Here is a 20867-nt window from a genome sequence, read left to right as displayed (position 1 = left end):
TGAATAGCTGAATCTCAGATGTGTGACAATGGATCACGTGCACATCTCTTTACAGATCCGAGCGTGTAAAAAAAGAAAAGTCTAGCCGACTCCCCTGGCCGCAGAGCCTCTAACGCATGCGCAGTGCGAGGCTGCTGAAGAAAGTGTGTCACTGGGGCACGAGGCTCTCCCTGGGATCACGTGGTTCTTGCTTCAGTGCCGCGTGCAGGGCCCTGGGAGGACGGCAGCTTGTGCGCCGGCGCAGTGCTGCAGTGATCGGCTGTCAAGCTGGCTAAAGCAAGCAGGAGGTGTGCGAGAGAGAGCATTGCAGAGCAAGGAGGGTGGAGAGCCAGGACGTGCTTGTACTGAGCTCCTCATTCCCAGGGCACAGGCAAAGCTAGGCTGCAGCACTGGACTTGTTTTTCACAGCATTGCAATCAGGTGCATGATCAGACATTTTATTTTTGCAAATCAGGTGCATTGGCATTTATTTTTTTAGCTATAAAGGAATATTTACAGTCTGTGGATCTTTAATTTTTTCCAGGAACCGCTAGAAATTAATTGATATTTGCAGATCAGGGTGTGAGCATTGCAGCTGCCACCTTATTTTTGTAGATTTTGCAGAGATCTCACCTCTGCTGAGGACACAGCTTCCAGTATTTATCATTATTCAGGAAGCTAACAGGGTGAGAGGAGATTTTTATTTCTATACCAATGCAGCAGCTGCTGGCAACATTTCCTACAAATTGTCCATGTAAAAGGAATTACTACAGTGGATCTCTACACCCAGGGGGTATATAAAGGACAGCAGGACTGCAGTGTCACATTCCAAGTCTGGTGGTGGATGATCTGAGGATTTCAGCCATGACAACTATGGACTGCAGTAATAACACAGGTAAGATGGGGCTATAAGGAAGGGGGGGGGGATTAGATCCCAACATTGGGATCATTGATGTTTTAGAACGATATAGAATTTCCAGTGCTTGACATCTGAAGGTAACCACTGGAAACACAATCTTGGTCTTTATTTAAAACATTTAATGTTTTTTCAGTCATTTATAAATGATCAGATAATTAAGGAAATATGTTTCCTAAAAATTGTATATTAATTAGATTAACCTAAATTTTAATCCTACTTGGCTTCTATTTTATTTATTTTATTGCTGGAGATGTTGTTTTAGGAAGTTAGATTATTCTTTTAAAATTTGAAATCTTGTTTATTCGTAATTTAGGTAAAGTCATGAGATATATATATATATATATATATATATATATAATATAATTTTTTTTTTTCTTAGGAACATATGTGTAAGGGGGGGGGGGAGTAATTTTGTATAATAATTAAATGAGAGAATTATATATGTGTGTGTGTGTGTGTGTGTGTGTGTGCGTGTGTGTGTTTTTTAAAAAAAACCAAATAGATTTTGTTAATTAAGTGGAACATGTTTTTGGTGGGGAATAATTTGTGTATGTGGTTTTTATATTTTATATATATATATATATATATATATATATATACACACGTGTAAACTTGAGCAGCTGCACATGTTGCCAAGAATACTCCTGGGCACGTTTCGCCCAAACAGACGTATGTCTGGTATTACGTATCCAATGTTTCATGGGGCGCAGCCCACCTTGATTGAGGCTATTTCTATTTCACTGATCTGTGGTTCTATGAAGTTAGGTTATATTTTAAATCCTGTTGTTGTTTTTTTTTTTTTTTTTTTTTTTTTGTGTGGCTAGCTTTTCTTAGATTGGATTTATGTGTGTTTTTATGGGGGGAAAAAAATATATAAATTTTATATAATTTATGTGGTCTTTATCCTGTGCTCACAGTATAGGCTTGTTGGAAAAAGCAGTATCCTATGTGTGTTTGTCCCCATTGTAAACACATTTCAGGTTACTATGTAAATCTGTAAAAGTTAATGTTTCAATGGGAGGGGATCCTGGCCTGCAGAGCTTGCAGTCACATGGAATAGGGAAAGTAGGTCATCCAGGCTGTGTGTGAGCCAGATCCTCCCAGCGGCTTCACGTGTTCTCCCGCCCTAGCCATGTGCACAGTGTTTTCATTCCTGCTTCCCCCAGGCTGAGCTGTCATTGGACGGTTTGAGCCAAGCTCATCCACTCCTCTGATGACGTAACTAGTTCACAAGACACTCCTTCATCTGGGTCTGTTTGCTGGAGTGTTAACCTCTTTTAGCCATGACCTTAAACTGGAAGATTTCAGTTTGTGTATGGATGTGTGACACTCAACTGATAGACATAGAAATCCACACAACTTGATCACTTCCAACGAGCTGTACTGTTTTATGTTTTATCTCCTATATACTGACGATCTCAACTCCACTCATCAACTGTCAGTTTATGAATTTGCAGAGGTTTTGGACTTAGAAATCCCACAATGGCCTGCTATCTGATTGTAAGATATAAGATTTTATAGACTGCCCATGGGAATCTAGCACAAAGTAAGACGCCTGTAGGAGAAGGCTCCGATGGAAGCAGTCACAATCCCTAACTCGTGCACTACATAATAGTCTGGGAAGCTAAACATATTTGTTTAGTCAGTAAATTAATTGACCTGGTAGAACATTAATATGATGTTTTTTTTTTTTTATCAGGATTTCACTAATTTTGCACAGATGATTTACCCAGTGTCTCTAGATAATAATAATATTAATAACAAGAAGTTGTCCTCCAGAACCATCACATGATATGTACAGTCCTGGAGTATTCATAGAAAGGGAGATATCAAGTAATAAAAGTTGTTTTTCCCAGTGATCCTCCAGGACGGGAAGTTTCATGTTACTGTCCTGAAGGGTTCCTTGAAAAAGGGGTTATCCGGTTTTAACTTGTGTATTTCCAAGTGATTCTTCAGGATGAGAAGTTTCATGTTACTGTGCTGGAGGATTCCTTGAAAAGGAGTTATGGGGTAATAATTGTGGACTGAAGTTGAGAAACCCTGTATTATGTAGTTCATTAGCGAATGATTGCTTCCATCATGGTACAACCACCCCATGTTTTTTCTTTTCTGGGTTCATACTTACCGTAATGCGTAAGTTAACAAGTTAGCACCTTGCAGTACCACTCATTGTGAATGCCACCTCAATGCATTAAGGGTAATTGTAAACATAGCCTCAACAATGCATTGGGGGTACGAGAACTACGATTTCTTTTGAATGGCACCCCAATGCACGGATGCAGGGGTCTCCAAACTTTTTAAACAGAGGACCAGTTTATTGTCCTTCAGACTTTAGGGGGCTAGACTGTGTCTAGTGGGAAGGGACAATTTCCTGGCATCTTTGGGAGTAAACTTTGCCACATTTGGTATTGGGGGAAGAATAATGCCCTATCATTGGTGTCAGTGGGAGGAATGGTGCCCCATTGTTGGTGTCAGTGGGAGGAATGGTGCCCCATTGTTGGTGTCGGTGGGAGGAATGGTGCCCCATTGTTGGTGTCGGTGGGAGGAATGGTGCCCCATTGTTGGTGTCGGTGGGAGGAATGGTGCCCCATTGTTTGTTTCGGTGGGAGGAATGGTGCCCCATTGTTGGTGTCGGTGGAAGGAATGGTGCCCCATTGTTTGTGTCGGTGGAAGGAATGGTTCCCCATTGTTTGTGTCGGTGGGAGGAATGGTGCCCCATTGTTTGTGTCGGTGGAAGGAATGGTGCCCCATTGTTTGTGTCGGTGGAAGGAATGGTGCCCCATTGTTGGTGTCGGTGGGAGGAATGGTGCCCCATTGGTGTCGGTGGGAGGAATGGTGCCCCATTGTTTGTTTCGGTGGGAGGAATGGTGCCCCATTGTTTCGGTGGGAGGAATGGTGCCCCATTGTTTGTTTTGGTGGGAGGAATGGTGCCCCATTGTTTGTTTCGGTGGGAGGAATGGTGCCCCATTGTTTGTGTCGGTGGGAGGAATGGTGCCCCATTGTTTGTGTCGGTGGGAGGAATGGTGCCCCATTGTTTGTGTCGGTGGGAGGAATGGTGCCCCATTGTTTGTGTCGGTGGGAGGAATGGTGCCCCATTGTTTGTGTCGGTGGGAGGAATGGTGCCCCATTGTTTGTGTCGGTGGGAGGAATGGTGCCCCATTGTTTGTGTCGGTGGGAGGAATGGTGCCCCATTGTTTGTGTCGGTGGGAGGAATGGTGCCCCATTGTTTGTGTCGGTGGGAGGAATGGTGCCCCATTGTTTGTGTCGGTGGGAGGAATGGTGCCCCATTGTTTGTGTCGGTGGGAGGAATGGTGCCCCATTGTTTGTGTCGGTGGGAGGAATGGTGCCCCATTGTTTGTGTCGGTGGGAGGAATGGTGCCCCATTGTTTGTGTCGGTGGGAGGAATGGTGCCCCATTGTTTGTGTCGGTGGGAGGAATGGTGCCCCATTGTTTGTGTCGGTGGGAGGAATGGTGCCCCATTGTTTGTGTCGGTGGGAGGAATGGTGCCCCATTGTTGGTGTCGGTGGGAGGAATGGTGCCCCATTGTTGGTGTAAATTGGCAGAATAGTGCCTCGTATCAGTGGGAGGAATAGTGTCTCAAGGGCCGGCTAAAGGCATACAAAGGGCCAGATCTGGCCCTCAGGGCCGCAATTTGGAGACCACTGCACTAAGGTAATGCAGCTCCAGTGTACATTTTGCAGCATACCTCAACTCACGGAAACCCACTAATGTGCTTTGTGGTTTGCTGCATTGCCCTAAATATTGCATGCCTGTTATTTTATTTTTGGGGTATTGCCAGTCCATTCTTATGACAAACAAAAAAATTGCACTGCACTGGGAAAGTGAACCCGACCTTAATAACAGTCTGTTACCTAAGGCTCCCAACGACCTCTATTTTTCATGCCCCAGTGTGCGTTTTCCAGGGCCTCCATGAATTTGTAGTTCCCCCAGTAGAGACAGGGCCACAGCATAAGCAGCCTCGTTGCTAAACATAAAAATGAAAAGCTTTAAGCAAAGTGGTGATGCGGTGATGTTCTGTAGTAACTCTATAATGATTTGTATGCTGATAGCCGAATATACACACCCCTTGCCCCCCCCCCCCTTCCTTATGCAGCGATTAATCAGTTTGTAATACAAACTAACCCTATTTTCTGTTACAGATTATTGCCTGTAATTTGGGGCTGGCCATGCATGCCTCAATAATAATAATAATAATAATAATAATAATATATTATTATTTAGGATTTATTTAGCGCCGACAGTTTACGCAGCGCTTTACAACTTGAGGGTAGACAAATACAATACACTTTATTACAGTCGGAATCAGAGGGCCCTGCTCGTTGGAGATTATAATTTATATGCAATCATGCAGGCCCTTGCACTACATAGGTGGAGTTAAATCTAAAGAAAATTGTATAATGTATGGCCAGCTTAAGTCAATCTATGTGATTGCTCTGCTGTATGCAACATAGACAGTTCTCCTGTCAGGTTAATAGGTCAGGTCAGCAGTTTGTTAAGGGACAGGGGGGCTAAATAGTGCACGTGTTCAGTGTAGATTGTGTGCCAGCAGCGAACATTTTAAGTAAACTGAGGGTGGAGTCATGTCATGAGCATTCCAGCATTGGCCGCAGGCAGAGATGGGAGGTGTGGCTCTGCAATCCATGTGCAGTGGGAACACGTGGAGTGTATGCGTGAGGCAGGAGGCGATGAGTAACTTGAGGTCAGTTAGTGTTCATTACACATGGCTGGACAGGCTTTATATAAGACAGGGATAGAGGAGCTGGGGAAAAGAGATATGGACAAGTGACGGAGAGAGCACAGCCAGGAGGGGCGAGGAAGGGACAGGTGGCAGGAGAAGGGGGTGCAGCAATTTAAGAGGAAGATCTAAATTGGGGAATTGACAGTCACTGAACTAGAAGAGCGGTTATGAAGAATGACAATCGACTTGACATAGATATCTCATTGAGAGCGTGAAAATATTTTTTTCCTTAAGTGCAGTAACCCATTGCAATCAATCAGAACTTGTTCAGACCAATACAGGATGAATTATGCTATTTGTTACTGCACTTAAAAATAATAAAGCTTTATTAAATAGGGTCACGGGTCACAACTTGTACAGTAAGGCAATGTGCAAAGTTTAGTAAAACAAAAACTTAAATTATGTGACTGATAAATCTGGTTGCTATGGGTGACCGCACTTAGAATATTATTTCTGTTTTTGCTTTGCTTTATTGAAGTCTGCTTAAAGTATAATTAAAGGCAAAACATGGATAGTGCTGAAGGGGTAGAAGCTATGCAAGATTTTAATTGTTGTCTTGTGTCTCCATTAAGGAAATGTGTTCTCCCTATTTTGTCATGATTACCATTGTCACCAGAAGTGAAAGTTAAATCCAAAAGTTTGAATTGTCACTAGAACAGGAAAAGAAGGAAAATCATCCAGTGGGGTCACTACTACTTCATCTCCCTTCCAGATGAGTCTACTGAACAGTCAGTGAAGGGAATCTCCCTAATGAGACACATGGCTAACAAAACACCAAAACGAGGAAAAAAGTTTAGGCTTTAGATCTACTATACGTTTTCTTTAGGGGCGCTTTAGCCCAGCCTGAGAACTAAATGTTGTCGAACCCTTCCCAAAAGGAGCAGTGGATTTTCCATGTAATTTGGACTGGGGAATGGTTTGATTCCTTGTTTAGCTCTTCCTTGCTTTCCAGGATTCCAGTGGTTAAATCTTCTCAACCTCCAGCCAGTGGAGGTGGCCTAAAAACCTGTCCAATTGGCACTTTTTTTCCCTTACATGTACCTGTAAAACAGCCATTCTCAACCAGGGTTCCTCCAAAGTTTGCTAGGGGTTCCTTGTACTGTGGTCGATTTGACCTTCCATTTAATGGTGCCCACATAGTTCTGGAGCTAATGCCAGTTGGCAGAGCCAGCTGAATGATGCCACTGATCTATGAGCTGTCTGTGGGGGGTGGCATTCTGACCATCACTGTTAGGATGGGCATTCTTCACTGACCACCAATTATTTGGTTTCAGCAGAGACCTGAAAATATTGTCAAGGGTTCCTCTGGGGTAAAACGGTTTAGAGCGAGGTTGATGTAGAGCAGTGGTCTCCAAACTTTCTAATCAAAGCGCCTATTTATTGTCCTTCAAACATTAGGGTGGCTGGACTGTGGTCCCCTGGGAGAAGAAAATGCCCCAGCGTTTGTGGGAGTAAACAGTGTCTCTCTTTTGTGGTCAGTAAAAGTAAAAGAGTAAAAAAAATAAATAAAAGACCGACATAGTCTTTCTGCTGAGTAGGAATGGCAATAGTGCCGTGTCGTTGGTATTGGAGGAATAGTACCAATTGTTGGTGTCATTGGGAGGAATAGTGCCCCATTTCTAGTGTCAGTGGGAGGAATGGTGCCCCAAGGGCCAGACAAAGGCAAGCAAAGGGCTGCAGTTTGGAGACCACTGATATAGAGAATATAGAAGGTGTGCACCTGTTATGGCACATGGCCAGGTCTTTTCTGATTCCAAATGGACCTTTTTGTATGATGTAAGGAACGCATCTAGTAGTTGGCTATCTATGGAATATCTTATATAGGTCCCTGTTGCCAGCAATGTCTGACAAAGCAAATTGGGTAGATTTGCACCTCGGTTTCAGTATCTTTGAAAGTAACCAGAAACAGGCATGCATATCCGATACACCCCCCCCCCCCCCCCATCCTTTTTTATTGAGTCATTTATTTTTCTGCATGCCTTACAAAAGCCACCTCCAATTTACCAAGATGCTGGATAAGCTTTGATCTGATCCTAAACTTGGCAGAGTAGCAATAAGTAGTAGTATTAGTATTTATGAATCACTATGGGGGATAAGGTATGAGCAGAGAGATCTTGTCAATGAATATCTGCTCATTCATTGACTTCACTGACTGGAGCAAGGCTGCTGAATTGCAGTTACATTAGTCAAGCATTATATCAGCCATAAGTAATGGCTAAATAAAGCTTTTCTTTTTCCTTTTTTAATATGAGCATGAATTTCCCATTTACCTGTTGAGAAATAAATACTAGTCAGATCTACATTTCTACCTATGACAGACAAGTAGAACAGATAGGTTTTGGGTCCACCAAGCCTTGCTAAAATAACCTACAATAGAAAATCAATTTTGGAAATGTGTATTGTGATCTTAAAATAGATGTGCGGTGTGTTGGTGTGTGGTCATTCTGAGCTACAGCAGTCTAAAGGAAATTGTGAAGCTCTGTCTGGTATTTCTGATAAGAAGCCTTTTGCTTCTCTTCACTTTTGTTAAAATACTTTGTGCACAAATTTTAAGAATCACTATGACGGAGTTGGCTATTAGTAGGTCAATGGTTTTGCATTGGGCTGAGATAGTATTGCTTAAGAGCAACAGCATTTTACAAATATGTCAGTAATACAATGTGCCAAGGGAATGGGGCATGTGCAAGTGGTTTGCAGGAACATGAATGGTTTCCATTTACAGAATATTACATTATTGTGAGAAAAGAGAACATGCTGCATTTAGGTGCAGTGTAATGCAAAAGATGGAAATAATATATTGAATTTTGGCTCCTGCGGCATAAGAAGGAGGGGGAAAAAAAAAACCCTTGAGGCAATAGAGTGCCTTAAAACATGGATGTCAGTGTACATCAATTCAAATACGTTTAAGACAAGCTTAATGCAACAGACGGTAGTGTGAATTCAGGCTTCTGGGGGAAAGGCTGTCCAAGGCAGGCCATTTGGATAGCAGGGACTATAGATAGAGATATAGATAGAGATTATATATATTCTATCAGGATTCAAATCACATCAGTTGCTTTTAGCTTGCATTGCTGCACGCTAAATGCACAAGAGTTTATATATATATATATATATATAATGTGTGTGTGTGTGTGTGTGTTTGCATTGTGAAGTGTTGTTTTTTTTTCCCCAAGCAGGACCCAACATGCAATATTTTCTCTTCCTTCACGTGCATTGCAGCATACTGGTGTAAATGTAGCGTGTTTTATCTCAATCTGGTGTATACCAAAGTAACACATTGGTGTTACCTGACTTTATAGCAAATATTGCATTGGGCCTGTGTGGAGCAATTCAGCCCAATGGATGTGATTTGAAGTGAACGGGCCCTTAAAGGTTGGCTCTACACTTGTGCAGTGTGATAATGTGTAACTGATATCCATGTTCACTTATGGTGATGTGGGTTTCATTTTCACTCCTTTTTAGAATTTCTTCCTAGACACAGAGTCCAATCACACTTTTGCATTAACATGAGTAGAAGCATTTCTGTTGATTTTAGTGGAAAATTCATAAATGTGAATGGACACTTATAAGAAGCTGCCCCCTGCTGTATAGTGCATCAAAAGGCATGCACCGTGTTTTGTGCGCTGCGTTTGGGTGAAAATGCAGCAGGCAAAGTGTTTCTTAATTTATTTTTTCCTGCTGACTGCTTCCTTGGAACATTATACATTCATGCATGGAAATGTGTGTGAAGCCTTCTACACTGTTTAATACAGCGAGAAAGTTGCTCTCCTTAGTTTTTGTTGCTAGGAGAAAACACATTTTATTCAGTGATGGCTCTGTGTTTCAGAATTGTTTTTTTTTTTTTTTTTAGCTCAGTTGATAGTTTTGGAGGTACAATCACTAGAGAAGATAACTACTTAAGTTATCCAGTTCAGCCGCTAATGATAATGGCACACTAGTGATGGATTGCTGCATAGTGAAACATTGTAGCAACTATGTAGACAGCTACAAATTGTAATAAAGTTTTTGCATCTGTCACCGATCATTGCTTTAGGGCTCCTCACACAAAGCATGTCTTTGAGCTCCTCTCAACACCAGAACTTCTGGCAGGAAAAAAAAAAATGCTTAAATTTTATTTATTTTTAAAAAGGTGTATATTGCACTTGTTTTATGCACATCTAGTGTTTGACTGTTAATCCATTATATTAGCCAGAATATTAATGAATTCTGACCATTGGAATTCATTCTATTAGCCAGAATATTAATGAATTCTGACCATTGGAATTCATTAACACTGAAATGCTAGACGCACCTGAATGCGTCAAGCATTTATGCTCCTTGGCGCATTTTTTTCTGCTCTTCAGCTGTTATCCCGAAGTCTCTCCCTTTCTAATATGCCTGAAAACGCTTGTGTACATGGGCACATATAGCCTGATATTAAGGTGCTTTTACAGGCAAAAAAAAAAAAACGTAATGCCTTGGCGGTTTTATTTTTTATTTTTTTAAGCTCTATGTGCATGAGGCCAAATAGTTGCATGTGTGACACTGCACTAAGGCTTAAGTCAGATGGACATTTTGTCTAAGTCATCGGTGGCAGGATCGCTATGGGGAAGCCCGTTTGTCCCTATGGATTTGCTCGCTCAGTAGCTGAGGCAGTGAGATGTCGCTTCCATCGCTAGTGAGTGAGATTTAGCAGCGCACAGGCCAACGACAGATCGACCGTTCGCTGCATCTGGCTACTGAGGGGAGCAATTCAAAAGGCAAGCAGCCTTTTTAGCAATCCTGACACTGGCGATTTGTCTCTAGCAGCAGAATGGCCAATCTGACATCAGCCTAACATGCATAGGTAGGTATGGGATGCATAGTTGTGAGTTTCCTTGGTGAGATTCGGGCTGTCTCAGGAAGGGTTGGGAGGAAAGAAAAGGAGGTAGATTGGAACATGGAGAGATTTCTAAAGCACGTAGTCTAGATACGCTCAATGGGTTTCATTTATTAGAACTACAGGGGTAAAGGATCTGGATTGCCCATAGCAACCATTCTATTTGTCTTATTCTAACTAGGCTGGAAAAATGACAGCTGGAACCTGGTTTCTACAGTAAAAAAAAAAAAAAAAAAAAAGCCCCCTTTTTCTTGCTGCAGATTTTAAGTCCTCCTCCGTTGTATTTACCCTAAGGAAAAGCTAGGGAGAATGCCGTAATGTCTGCAGTGACATCATCAATATCCTCGCTGATTTGTTGTGCCAGTGCCACCCTGTGGGGACATAGCTGTGAAAGGAATGTTTACTTTTTTTTAAAAAATTATACTTCGAAAAAAATAATATGGAGGGTTTAGTGTTGCCAAATGTAGCTATTGGGATTAGTAGGGCTGTTTGTCTCTGCTGTTCCCTAATTGTTATGCACAAGCCAGGTTGCCCTATTTTACCTTGGTTCCTCTTGCGATCAATTTGCTCCAGGCAATGATTGTTGCCAACAGTATGCATCAATTAGATGTTTATATAGGTGATTAGAAACCAGGTTGCTATTGCTGAAACTTGTCCAGATTTATTGCCTTCATGTATGCAGTTAGCTGCTTACAAATCTAACCTGTCACCAGAACAGCTAACCATTAACAGGGTGAATTCCAGGCATGTGGGTGGAAGGGAGTTCCTTTGCTCGCCTTTCCCTTTCTGCATGTATTACCCAGCATGCTGAGCGGCTCCTGCACTGCAGAGTCCTAGATGCTCCACCTCTTGCGAGACATTAACCTTTCATTAACCAGTGTGCTGAAGGCTTTGAGGAAAATTTATAAAGGAAAAGGTTTTTTTTTTCTTCCCAATCCTATTTCCCTTTTTATATTCTAAAGTCATGTTTGAGAACATAATTTGCAGACACTATACTCGTAAATTCTTTAAGGTTCAGCCACACAATAGGACATTTTAACGTACCTTGCGTTGACATGCATTTTAGACAAGTTGTGTATAAAAATACTTAAATGGCAGTATGCAGGTCATTGCATCCAAATTGCCAAGTTCAAAGCAATTGCCAAGTTTGCAAAGCAATGCACTGGTAGGAGCACCTCGTGTTTAATACAATCAATTTTTTTCCTCCTTGTTTTTTTGCATTTTTCCTGCAGTAAAGAATTGTAGCCAAATTCATGACAGTGCATCTATTGGGAATGAGCCCTTGTGCTAGATGTGGTTCTATAATCGTTGCCAACCAAACAAATGAAAGGTCTTTAATAAGTATTAAGATCAGGCTCATAAAAGCTTGTTGCTGGTTGGGTTGTGTGGTTCCTGAGCATCTTTTCTCTTTGCATTCTACTAATTAAATATGCTCTTCCCTGAGATTTGGCCATTTAGAGTCACTGTACTACCTAGAGTAGCCTTTCTCAATCTTCTTACCCCAGGAAAACCCATAAAATAAATTTCAGGTCTTGGGGAACCCTTTCTAAAACTGGGTCAATGGGGAAATATGCCTTTTACATTGGTGGTCAGTAGGAAGAAGGGAACCCTTATTATGGTGATGCTCAGAATGCTCTAGAAGATGGCTAAAAAAAAAAAAAAAATCATTGGTGTCCTGCTTTTGGCTTTGCCAAGTGACATTTGTCCTGGAACTATGCAGGCACCATCGAATGGGGAGTTTAGTTGGCTAAGACTAATGGAAACCATCAAAGACAATCAAGACAGATTAAGAGGTTGAATGCTGCATATTTTAAGCTACACATCAGAAGCAGTTATGAGAATCCAATATATTAATATAAAACACTGGGAGATGACCGAAGCACATCTTGATCTAATAAAGTCAGAGCATAATGTTTATGATTAGAAAATTAAACTCGTATGGCCCAATAGTGATGCAGGTTCCTTTTGAATCATAGATTGCATGCACATTGTGAAAATGGATTCTTAAAAGGCTTGTTATGGCTGTGTCCTTACCTTGTTCTATCTGTATCTTTCTAGGGGGCGTCATAAGCTATGTTGGTTCCAGTGGTTCCTCCCCCAGCCGGACCAGCCCCTTGTCTCTATACAGTGAATGCCCAACAGGGAGCCCTCAGGGTGGCGCCACACATTATCCATCATACTTGCCCCCCTCGCCAACTAACTCTTACAGTGCCAGTCCCTCCAGCTCCTTAGGAGAGACCTCTCCACGATCAACCTATGGCTTGGCTTCCTCTCCTGGAGGGCTTCATGTTGCTCTTGATGATGGCAGCAGGGTTTCACCTAGCAAAACTTCCAGCAACATTACAAGTGAGTAAACGCTTAATCCTTTGCAACGTTAACCTGTAAAATTAAAAAGCAGAATAATGTTTTTCGAATTAGGACCCACTGAAGCCTGTCACAAACCTGGGCAATTTAGAAGCAATGTTTGCCTTCAGGGAAAACCATAGGCCAAAACAATCAGTTGATCCAAACAATATAGGCAGCTGAAGTTGTATAGTCTCAACTTTTCATGTAAAAGTAAAACTGATTCTGAAGCCTTCTACCTATCAAACTTTCTTATTGGTCTGAGAGGCTGTCAATCACATTCAGGACCGATTGGGCGCATAGGACAGTGGAAGATGCAAGGCCTGGTTTGACTTTTAAAGGGAAAAGTCAATTATTGCATAAATCTTTAGTTGACTTTTATCCCTAGTCCTACAAGCATACTTGTCTTTTGGCAAAGCTGCTCCAGTGCTTCTCCCATAAACAAAACCCATTTAAGCACATGAATTCTGCTGTAAGTGAAGGTCAGCCAGTCGAAACATCAGAAATGCTATTTGGTTATGTGAGCAGCACTGGAGAAAGACTGGAGCAGCATTTTCTCAAAAATTTCTGCCCTCGTTATCGACGACTCCTTTCTTTATTCGAGTCTTATCAGGTTATAGGTGCAGTATACGTGTCATTGGAAGTATATCTGTTTATTTGCATGTGACCATGCACTCTTTTGTGCATCTAAGAGCAGAATTTTCTTTGTTGATCTGTATATCATATGTGTTCCCTGAATAAACTACATGAACCTCAAAATAGCATGACCTGTGCCACATAACATATGACACCTAATATAATGTCGTGATGTTTGTACTTATGGCTATTTTATGTTTTTTTCCAGAGCTGAATGGCATGGTCTTGTTGTGTAAAGTCTGTGGAGATGTAGCCTCTGGATTTCACTATGGTGTACATGCCTGCGAAGGCTGCAAGGTGAGTCTGACTCAGAAGGTGATAAATGTGTGATGGATTGAATTATGAATTGATAATTCTGGCAGTCTGTTGACTGCTACCTTCAACGCCTCGCTGAAGGGTTGTAGGTACATTTGGTTCATAAAGCAGAACTACACTGCATCTAAACACCACGAACAATATTTAATTCATTTTTGATATTCAAAGCCAAACCACCCCCCACTCATCCATGTCTCCATGCTTTAATTTGTTGATGAATCACTTTGAAACCCCCCCCCCCCCTGCATTTCTGACTCTGGCCATCTTGAGTAAGGGCAGGTGCAGGCAGCAAGGCATGCCTAGCTGAGAAAACTCCTCCTCCCATGTAATCCATTTCTGTAATGTATGACATTTGCCTTGGCAAGAAACCAGGAAGTAACTGGAGAAATATATATATATATATATATATATATATATATATATATATATATTATAATAAAAAAAAAAAGTTTTATAACGGTAAAGTATATCATATTTACTTATCTGTTTACTAATGCTAGCAGGATTAGCATTAAAAATTATCAATGTTGATTTGGAGAGTGAAGTTCCACTTTACCTACACAATTCCTAAGCTGTTATGTACACTCATGAGCAGGGAGACAACGTGTCTTCTCAGCTTGAGGTTAAGCATTTGACAGGATAGCAAGTGTTACACTTAAGGGGACTTTTTATTGCTAACTCTGAGCTCCAGATTCATTTAATTTAAATCTAGGAATGAAGATGCAGGTCACATAAGAGTGACCTTTTAAATACTAGTTCTCTTTAAGAAAAAATTCTTTTAATCTTTAATAGGTGTTTGGTTGCTGGGAAATTGATAGCCGATTAGTGGTATCTAGGGAGGTTCTAGTTTTAGCCGGTAGTGAGAATGATTGCTTTGAATATCTTTTTTCCATTCCAGATTGCAGGTATTAAAGATAACAAACCTGTCATTGTTCTTTGTACCATACAGTTTTTAATAGGCCTATTTCTAATGTTGGATGTAAAGGATAAGCCGTATATCCACGTTTCTCAAACCTTTCCTTACACAAGAGTTTATTTCTTTTGGATATCCACATATGCAGCCAAACTACATTTCTAACACTAAGCCCCCGTTCACATTAGGTCGCTCCGACTTCGGGGGCGACCTGTGAAGTCGCGTGCAGCACGACTTCGGCACGACTTGCACGGACTTCTTAACATGAATGTCTATGCAAGTCGCCTCCAGGTCGCCCCGAAGTAGTACAGGACTCTTTTTCTAAGTCGGAGCGACTTGTGTCGCTCCTATTAGAACGGCTCCTGTACTACACTATGGGAGCGATGGTGCATGACTTGTCAGGCTGACCAAGTCGCCTACCAAGTCGTACCAGTGTGAATGGACACTTAATCTACGTTAAAAAAAAAAAAAAAAAAAAACGTACGATCTCACCACCATCCTCTGCTTTCAGAAATCTAGGAATTGTTGGAAATATATTATGGAGTTAGGTCTTTTGTCTATTTTTATCTTAAAAAAATTATTTTGAAAATGAAGATATGTCTTTAACAGTTGCATAACAATAGCTGCACTTCTTGTAGATTATTAGTTGGGTTGCATTACAGTAGTATAATTTCTGATATATATGTAATGGTCTGACTGTATATAGATACCAATATTTATATGACTTCTATGCCCACAAATGCAAATGCAAAAAAAAGGGAGGATTGCCAATGCACTGTGATTGTATTGTATTGTTACATTAAGGGTTTTAAACCATAACACATTTTCCTGATTTAAAAAAAAAAAAAAATAAAAAAAAATAAAGTTTTCATCTTGTAATTGGTGTAGTAAAACAAAAAAAAAATAAAAGATTATTATCTTTGTGACACCCCCGTTTCTTTTCTCTTTAAAGGGATTTTTCCGGCGCAGCATTCAGCAGAACATTCAATACAAAAAATGTCTGAAGAATGAGACCTGCTCCATTGTGCGCATTAATAGGAACCGCTGTCAGCAGTGCCGCTTCCGCAAGTGTCTCTCAGTGGGCATGTCTAGGGATGGTAAGTTCCTTTTGGCATAGCGTTTGTTTCTGTTCAGGGTTCATTTTACAAAGTGTCTAAATAAAAATAGCTGTCACTGTCATGCATAGAACATTTTTTAATGTGGCTTCTTTGAAAACATAAAGAATAATCTGGGTGTTGTAGGCATCAAAAAACAACTGTTTTAAGACACTTTGATAAATGAGGCTCCATATGATTTGGACATCTAAAGTTGACATGATCTTCAGTAGGCTAACGCATGGTTTTTCTTTTCTTTTTCTCCAGCTGTGCGGTTTGGTCGAATCCCAAAGAGGGAGAAGCAGCGTATGTTGGCTGAAATGCACAGTGCAATGAGCCACATCACTGGAGGACATTTTGGCCGAAGGAGCCCTGTCCCTCTTCAGCCCCAACAGATTCGGCCTTCCTCTCCTCTCCATGTGGCACCAGCCTCCTGTCCTTCACCTCCTTCCATGCCAGAAGTTTACCCACACTACCCCCAACAACTCACACCACCTCGATCCCCCAGCCCAGACCACGTTGATGACGTCATTGGTCAGGTGACCCAAGCTCATCGACAGATTTTTGTGTATGCCCATGAAAAAATCAGTAGAAACATTGCATCTTGGGAGCAGCAGCATAACAACCCACCACCTCCATGTTGGGCACAGGACAGTGGAGATTCCAGAGGCGGGCGCAGCGTGCTTCTGGTAAGAGCAGGGTGATTTCTCTAATATCTGATTTCAGTCACATTTATTTTTGCTACACTTGGTGAAAGCAGCTATTTTGCCCAGTCATGTGGTCACAAGATCCCAAGGCCTAGGAATTCAGTGACATGCCTGCCCATTGTAGTATCCTATGTTTCAGTACAAATGGATTTCAGGATTTGTGTTCCTTATTATGACTTTAGGGAGCAGGGTGGGTGCACGGGGATCGCTTAACTACTGTTCCACTTTGTCTTTGCTAGACCTGTACATTTTATAATTCGGAAAATGTTTTTGAAAGTACCTCATGTATACTGGCAAATACACAAGTATATTTCAGTTTGGTTCTCCGTGGTCAGGGTAATGCTAATGATTTCTTAATACCTCTTTCCAGGCCTGTCCAATGAACGCTTTGCCCCGTGGGAGTCCTCTTCGCTCTGTGCAGGAAGTTTGGGAAGAGTTCTCACTTAGTTTTACACCAGCTGTACGAGAGGTGGTGGAATTTGCACGTCACATTCCCGGGTTCCAGAACCTAACACAACAAGACCAGGTCACCCTGCTGAAAGCTGGTACATTTGAGGTGAGTGATTTGCCTGTGGGCATATTGCTCAGTAATTATTTTTCCCAAATGAAAGTCTCATGTCCCTTATTTATCAGACAGTTGTTCAAGGCCAGCATAGGTTATGAGGTAATAACTGTCCAAATCCAGCAAGCAGGACTTCCTGTAGTTCATCATTGATCGCACAGACTTGTACAAGCATATTTAGAGAAAATTATTTTTAGTAGGCAAAACCACAAATTAATGGGATCTTCCAATAACTGCCTCATGTACTTAAATATTCATGTGGTTAATTTTGGCAGTGGCTATTATACCATTGCCTCAACTGCCCAGTGGAGGCCAGATGACCCCAAGCAGACATTGGTTGTAGACAAAAACACATAGGCCCAAATGTGTTGCAGCTTTCCATTACTTTGAAAGAGCAGTTATATTCTTATTCAGGGGTAACCTAATATGTACTGTACGTCATTTGTCTAGTGTCAGCCTAGCATAAAAAATACCTAGTTTATAGCCTCTGCAAGTTTTACCCCATAATTACATTCTTCTGGCTTTTTGTTTATCTCATGCCCCTATGTTCTTTCACATTATAGGTCCTCATGGTGCGGTTTGCTACCCTGTTTGATGTGCGGGAGCGTTCTCTGAGGTTCCTGAGTGGAGCAACATACTCTCTGCCAGAACTTCAAGCCATGGGAATGGGAGAGCTTCTCAGCTCAATGTTTGATTTCAGTGAAAAGCTGGCATCTCTCAACCTAAGTCAGGAGGAGTTGGGCATCTTCACTGCACTTGTACTGGTATCTGCAGGTCAGTATTGCACCATTTTACTGGAAATTGAGAATCTTTTTTTCCTCTGCATGCTTCAGGTTTGTGATTGGCTTTGGAGATAATTTTACAGTGGTTCTAAAGGCAGATGTTTTTTTTTTACCTTCATGCATTCTCTGCATTCAGGTAAAAAAAAACTTGTATATGCAACCTCCTCCTGAGCCTGACTTCAATCCAGCGATGTGCCCAAGAGCAGCAGCTCTCTCCCTCCTCACTGGACAGAGAGGCAGCTGCGGGAGCCATTGGCTCCTGCTTCTGTCAATCACAGCCAGAGAGCAGATAGCGGGAGGCACAACCAAGCTGTGCTCTGTGTGTCAATGGACACATCGAGGGTGGTTCAGGATCGAGCCTGTGATAGTGCCCCTATAGCAAGCGCCTTGCTACAGGGACACTTGGCATGGGGGGAGGAGCCAGGAGCGGCAGTAGAGGACCCAAGGAGAAGAGTGGGATCGGGGCTGCTGTTTGCAAAACCATTACACAGAGCAAAAAATAGGTATTCATTTTTTTTTTTTTTTCTTTTTACAACATATAATGAAGATTGAGGTGCATGGTAGAATGAACTGGGTTCGTTTGCCTTGATCTTAAAACCTAGTACTTAAAACCTAGTACACAGTCCTATCCGTTTTGTTTTTTGTTTGTTTGTTTGTTTGTTTTTTTTTTTTTTTTTTTGTTTTTTTTTTTTTTCAACCCAAAAAAAACTGACGGCTCAGGTCGGAGCCACTGCACTAATGATCCGAAGTTAGTAAAGCGATCTTCCCTTCTGAGTGGTTGTGCTCTGATCCCCCCTCCCCCCACCAGAACACTCTGGTCAGTGCTCGCAGTCATTGGCTGAGAGCGCTGATCAGAAGCCGGGCAGCCATACACACACGGGCCACAATCGTCCAGTTTCTATTGAACCAGATGATGTCGCCCAACATTCGGCCCGTGTGTGCTAGGCTTAAAGCCGTCTACTGCTGCCGTATTGATGACTTCTTGGTTGCATGAGCTCTTGATAACTTTCCCTTTTTGCACTTAGTTGGCTTTAATACTAGCAAAGCTAGCAGAAATTGAATCAGGTGATTGGCAGGTGTGTAGAACTGTATAAAAAGGGCACTAATCAGTGAACATCTCTGACCACATTGTTACAGCAAGCTAATGTTTACGCATAAACCTTCCAGCAAAGCTCAAAAACAATTTTAGTTTTGCTTGCATACTGTACATTACACTCATTTTATTAAAGTGATTGTAAAGCCTTGTGGGTTTTTTTTTTTTCTAATAAAATAAACATGTTATACTTACCTGCTCTGTGCAGTGCTTTTGCACAGGGCAGCCCAGATCCTCTTCTTCTCTGGTCCCTGGCTGGAGCTCCTGGCCCCGCCCTCCTGTTGCGTGCCCTCACAGTAAGCACCTTGCTATGGGGGCACCCGAGCCGAGCTGCGGCTCTGTGTATCCATTCAGACATAGAGTTGCTGTTTGGTCCTGCCCCTTCTATCTCCTGATTGGCTAGAGTTTGACAGCAGCGGGAGCCAATGTCGCCACTGCTGTGTCTCGCCAATCACGAGAGACGGTTGAGGCACTCTCGGACATCGCTGGATAGCAAGGGGAGGGCTCAAGTAAGTATTAGGGGGACTGCTGCACACAGGCTTTATATCTTAATGTATAGGATGCATTAAGAGAAAAAGCTTTCTGACTTTACAACCCCTTTAAACTTCATTGCTGAATCCTACCTGCTGCCATTTCTTTTGAAACTTGCACATGGATTCCATTTCTTTCCTGAAGAGGATGGTCTTGTCTTCCAGCTATAGTTACATGATTTTGTCCCAGTGTTGTACCAGTGCATGGAACCCATACAAGAAAGCCATATTTAAATTTCCTTGCCACTTTTAGAAAATAGATGGTTGCAGATTGAACTAGAATTGTCAATTTTTTTTTTTTTTTTTTTTTTTTTTCTTTAGTGCTAAAATACAAAAAAGTCTAAGTGTAGGAAAAATTTGTTGTATCAATATTTTTAAAGAAAAATTATGGTGTAGAAACTAAAAAAAAATCCAGAATACATTTTTGAGGGTTTTTTCAATTCCTTTGTTGCAGATCGCTCCGGAATGGAAAACGCTTCATTGGTAGAGCAGCTGCAAGAGACTTTGATACGCGCCCTCCGTTCCCTCATCCTGAAAAACACTCCAAACGACACTTCACGGTTTACCAAACTGCTGCTGCGACTTCCAGACTTGCGAACCCTAAACAGCATGCACTCCGAAAAACTGCTGTCATTCCGTGTGGACACACACTGACTTCAATAAGCGACTGGTTAAGTACAGGCACTAAACTAAGGATGGTCATGTAAGGATGGCATCACAGACTCTGTCACTCCCTGCAGAAAACTAGATCACTTAGCAGAGACCTCAAGAGAGATTGGGGGTTGCAAAACGCTCATTGTGTCGCGAGTTTACTTTGTGACGGTGATGTATCCGTGGATTGGCGTGTGCAGTATATGAGACTTATAAAAGCCAGGAAATGGTAAAGAGACGGGATCAGCACTTATGAGAGCAAGACCTGTGGACTAATGTGTATATTTATATACGTATACATCTGTACATACTTTACTGTCATACAGTGGAAACCATTGTGTAAATATTTGTGTGTATATCAGAGGTTGTGCTAAATATAAAATATTTTATGAAACCATCATTTTAGTCTTTTCTCATACTTGTGTTCAGCATACTAAAATGTGTATATGCAACTGTATCTTTTCCATTTTCAAGAAGAGGTTTATAAAACTAGTGCAGCCTGAAACATGGGTAGTTCTAGGAATTAAGGTCCCCCTTCTCCTGACCACCTATGTTAGTGAAATGTTCAATCGTTTTCTTACTGGATACCTGTGCTAAGGCAAATATGTAGGAATGGGGCCTCATTTTACACATCCTAAATTGCTAATGCTGAGGTATGTATACTATGGATACCTTTGGCCAGGATCCCAGGTGTTCCAATCAGCAGGAGCCATTCAAGCTTGTACA

General features: G+C 41.7%; 1 protein-coding gene across 1 annotated transcript; it reads left to right on the top strand.

Annotated features, from left to right (window-relative positions):
* Positions 1-245: 245 nt before the first annotated feature.
* On the top strand, positions 246-20539 carry NR1D1 (nuclear receptor subfamily 1 group D member 1). Its single transcript, XM_082272333.1, has 8 exons — positions 246-874; positions 12574-12861; positions 13703-13791; positions 15675-15819; positions 16084-16505; positions 16894-17079; positions 17649-17859; positions 19945-20539. The coding sequence occupies exons 1-8, from the start codon at positions 844-846 to the stop codon at positions 20142-20144; spliced, it is 1572 nt and encodes a 523-aa protein (XP_082128459.1). The 5' UTR covers positions 246-843; the 3' UTR covers positions 20145-20539.
* Positions 20540-20867: the final 328 nt, after the last annotated feature.

This window comes from Pelophylax lessonae (assembly GCF_965119305.1).
Source record: "Pelophylax lessonae genome assembly, chromosome: 11".
Classification (NCBI taxonomy): domain Eukaryota; kingdom Metazoa; phylum Chordata; class Amphibia; order Anura; family Ranidae; genus Pelophylax; species Pelophylax lessonae.
Note: the sequence above shows the minus strand (reverse complement) of the source record. Positions and strands in the feature narration are given on the sequence as shown.

Coding starts and splice junctions, on each gene's coding strand:
- NR1D1 (XM_082272333.1), top strand. CDS start 844: ATGACAACTATGGACTGCAGTAATAACACAG. Junction 16,506..16,893: donor GCGGGCGCAGCGTGCTTCTG/GTAAGAGCAGGG, acceptor ACCTCTTTCCAG/GCCTGTCCAATGAACGCTTT. Junction 17,860..19,944: donor ACTTGTACTGGTATCTGCAG/GTCAGTATTGCA, acceptor CCTTTGTTGCAG/ATCGCTCCGGAATGGAAAAC.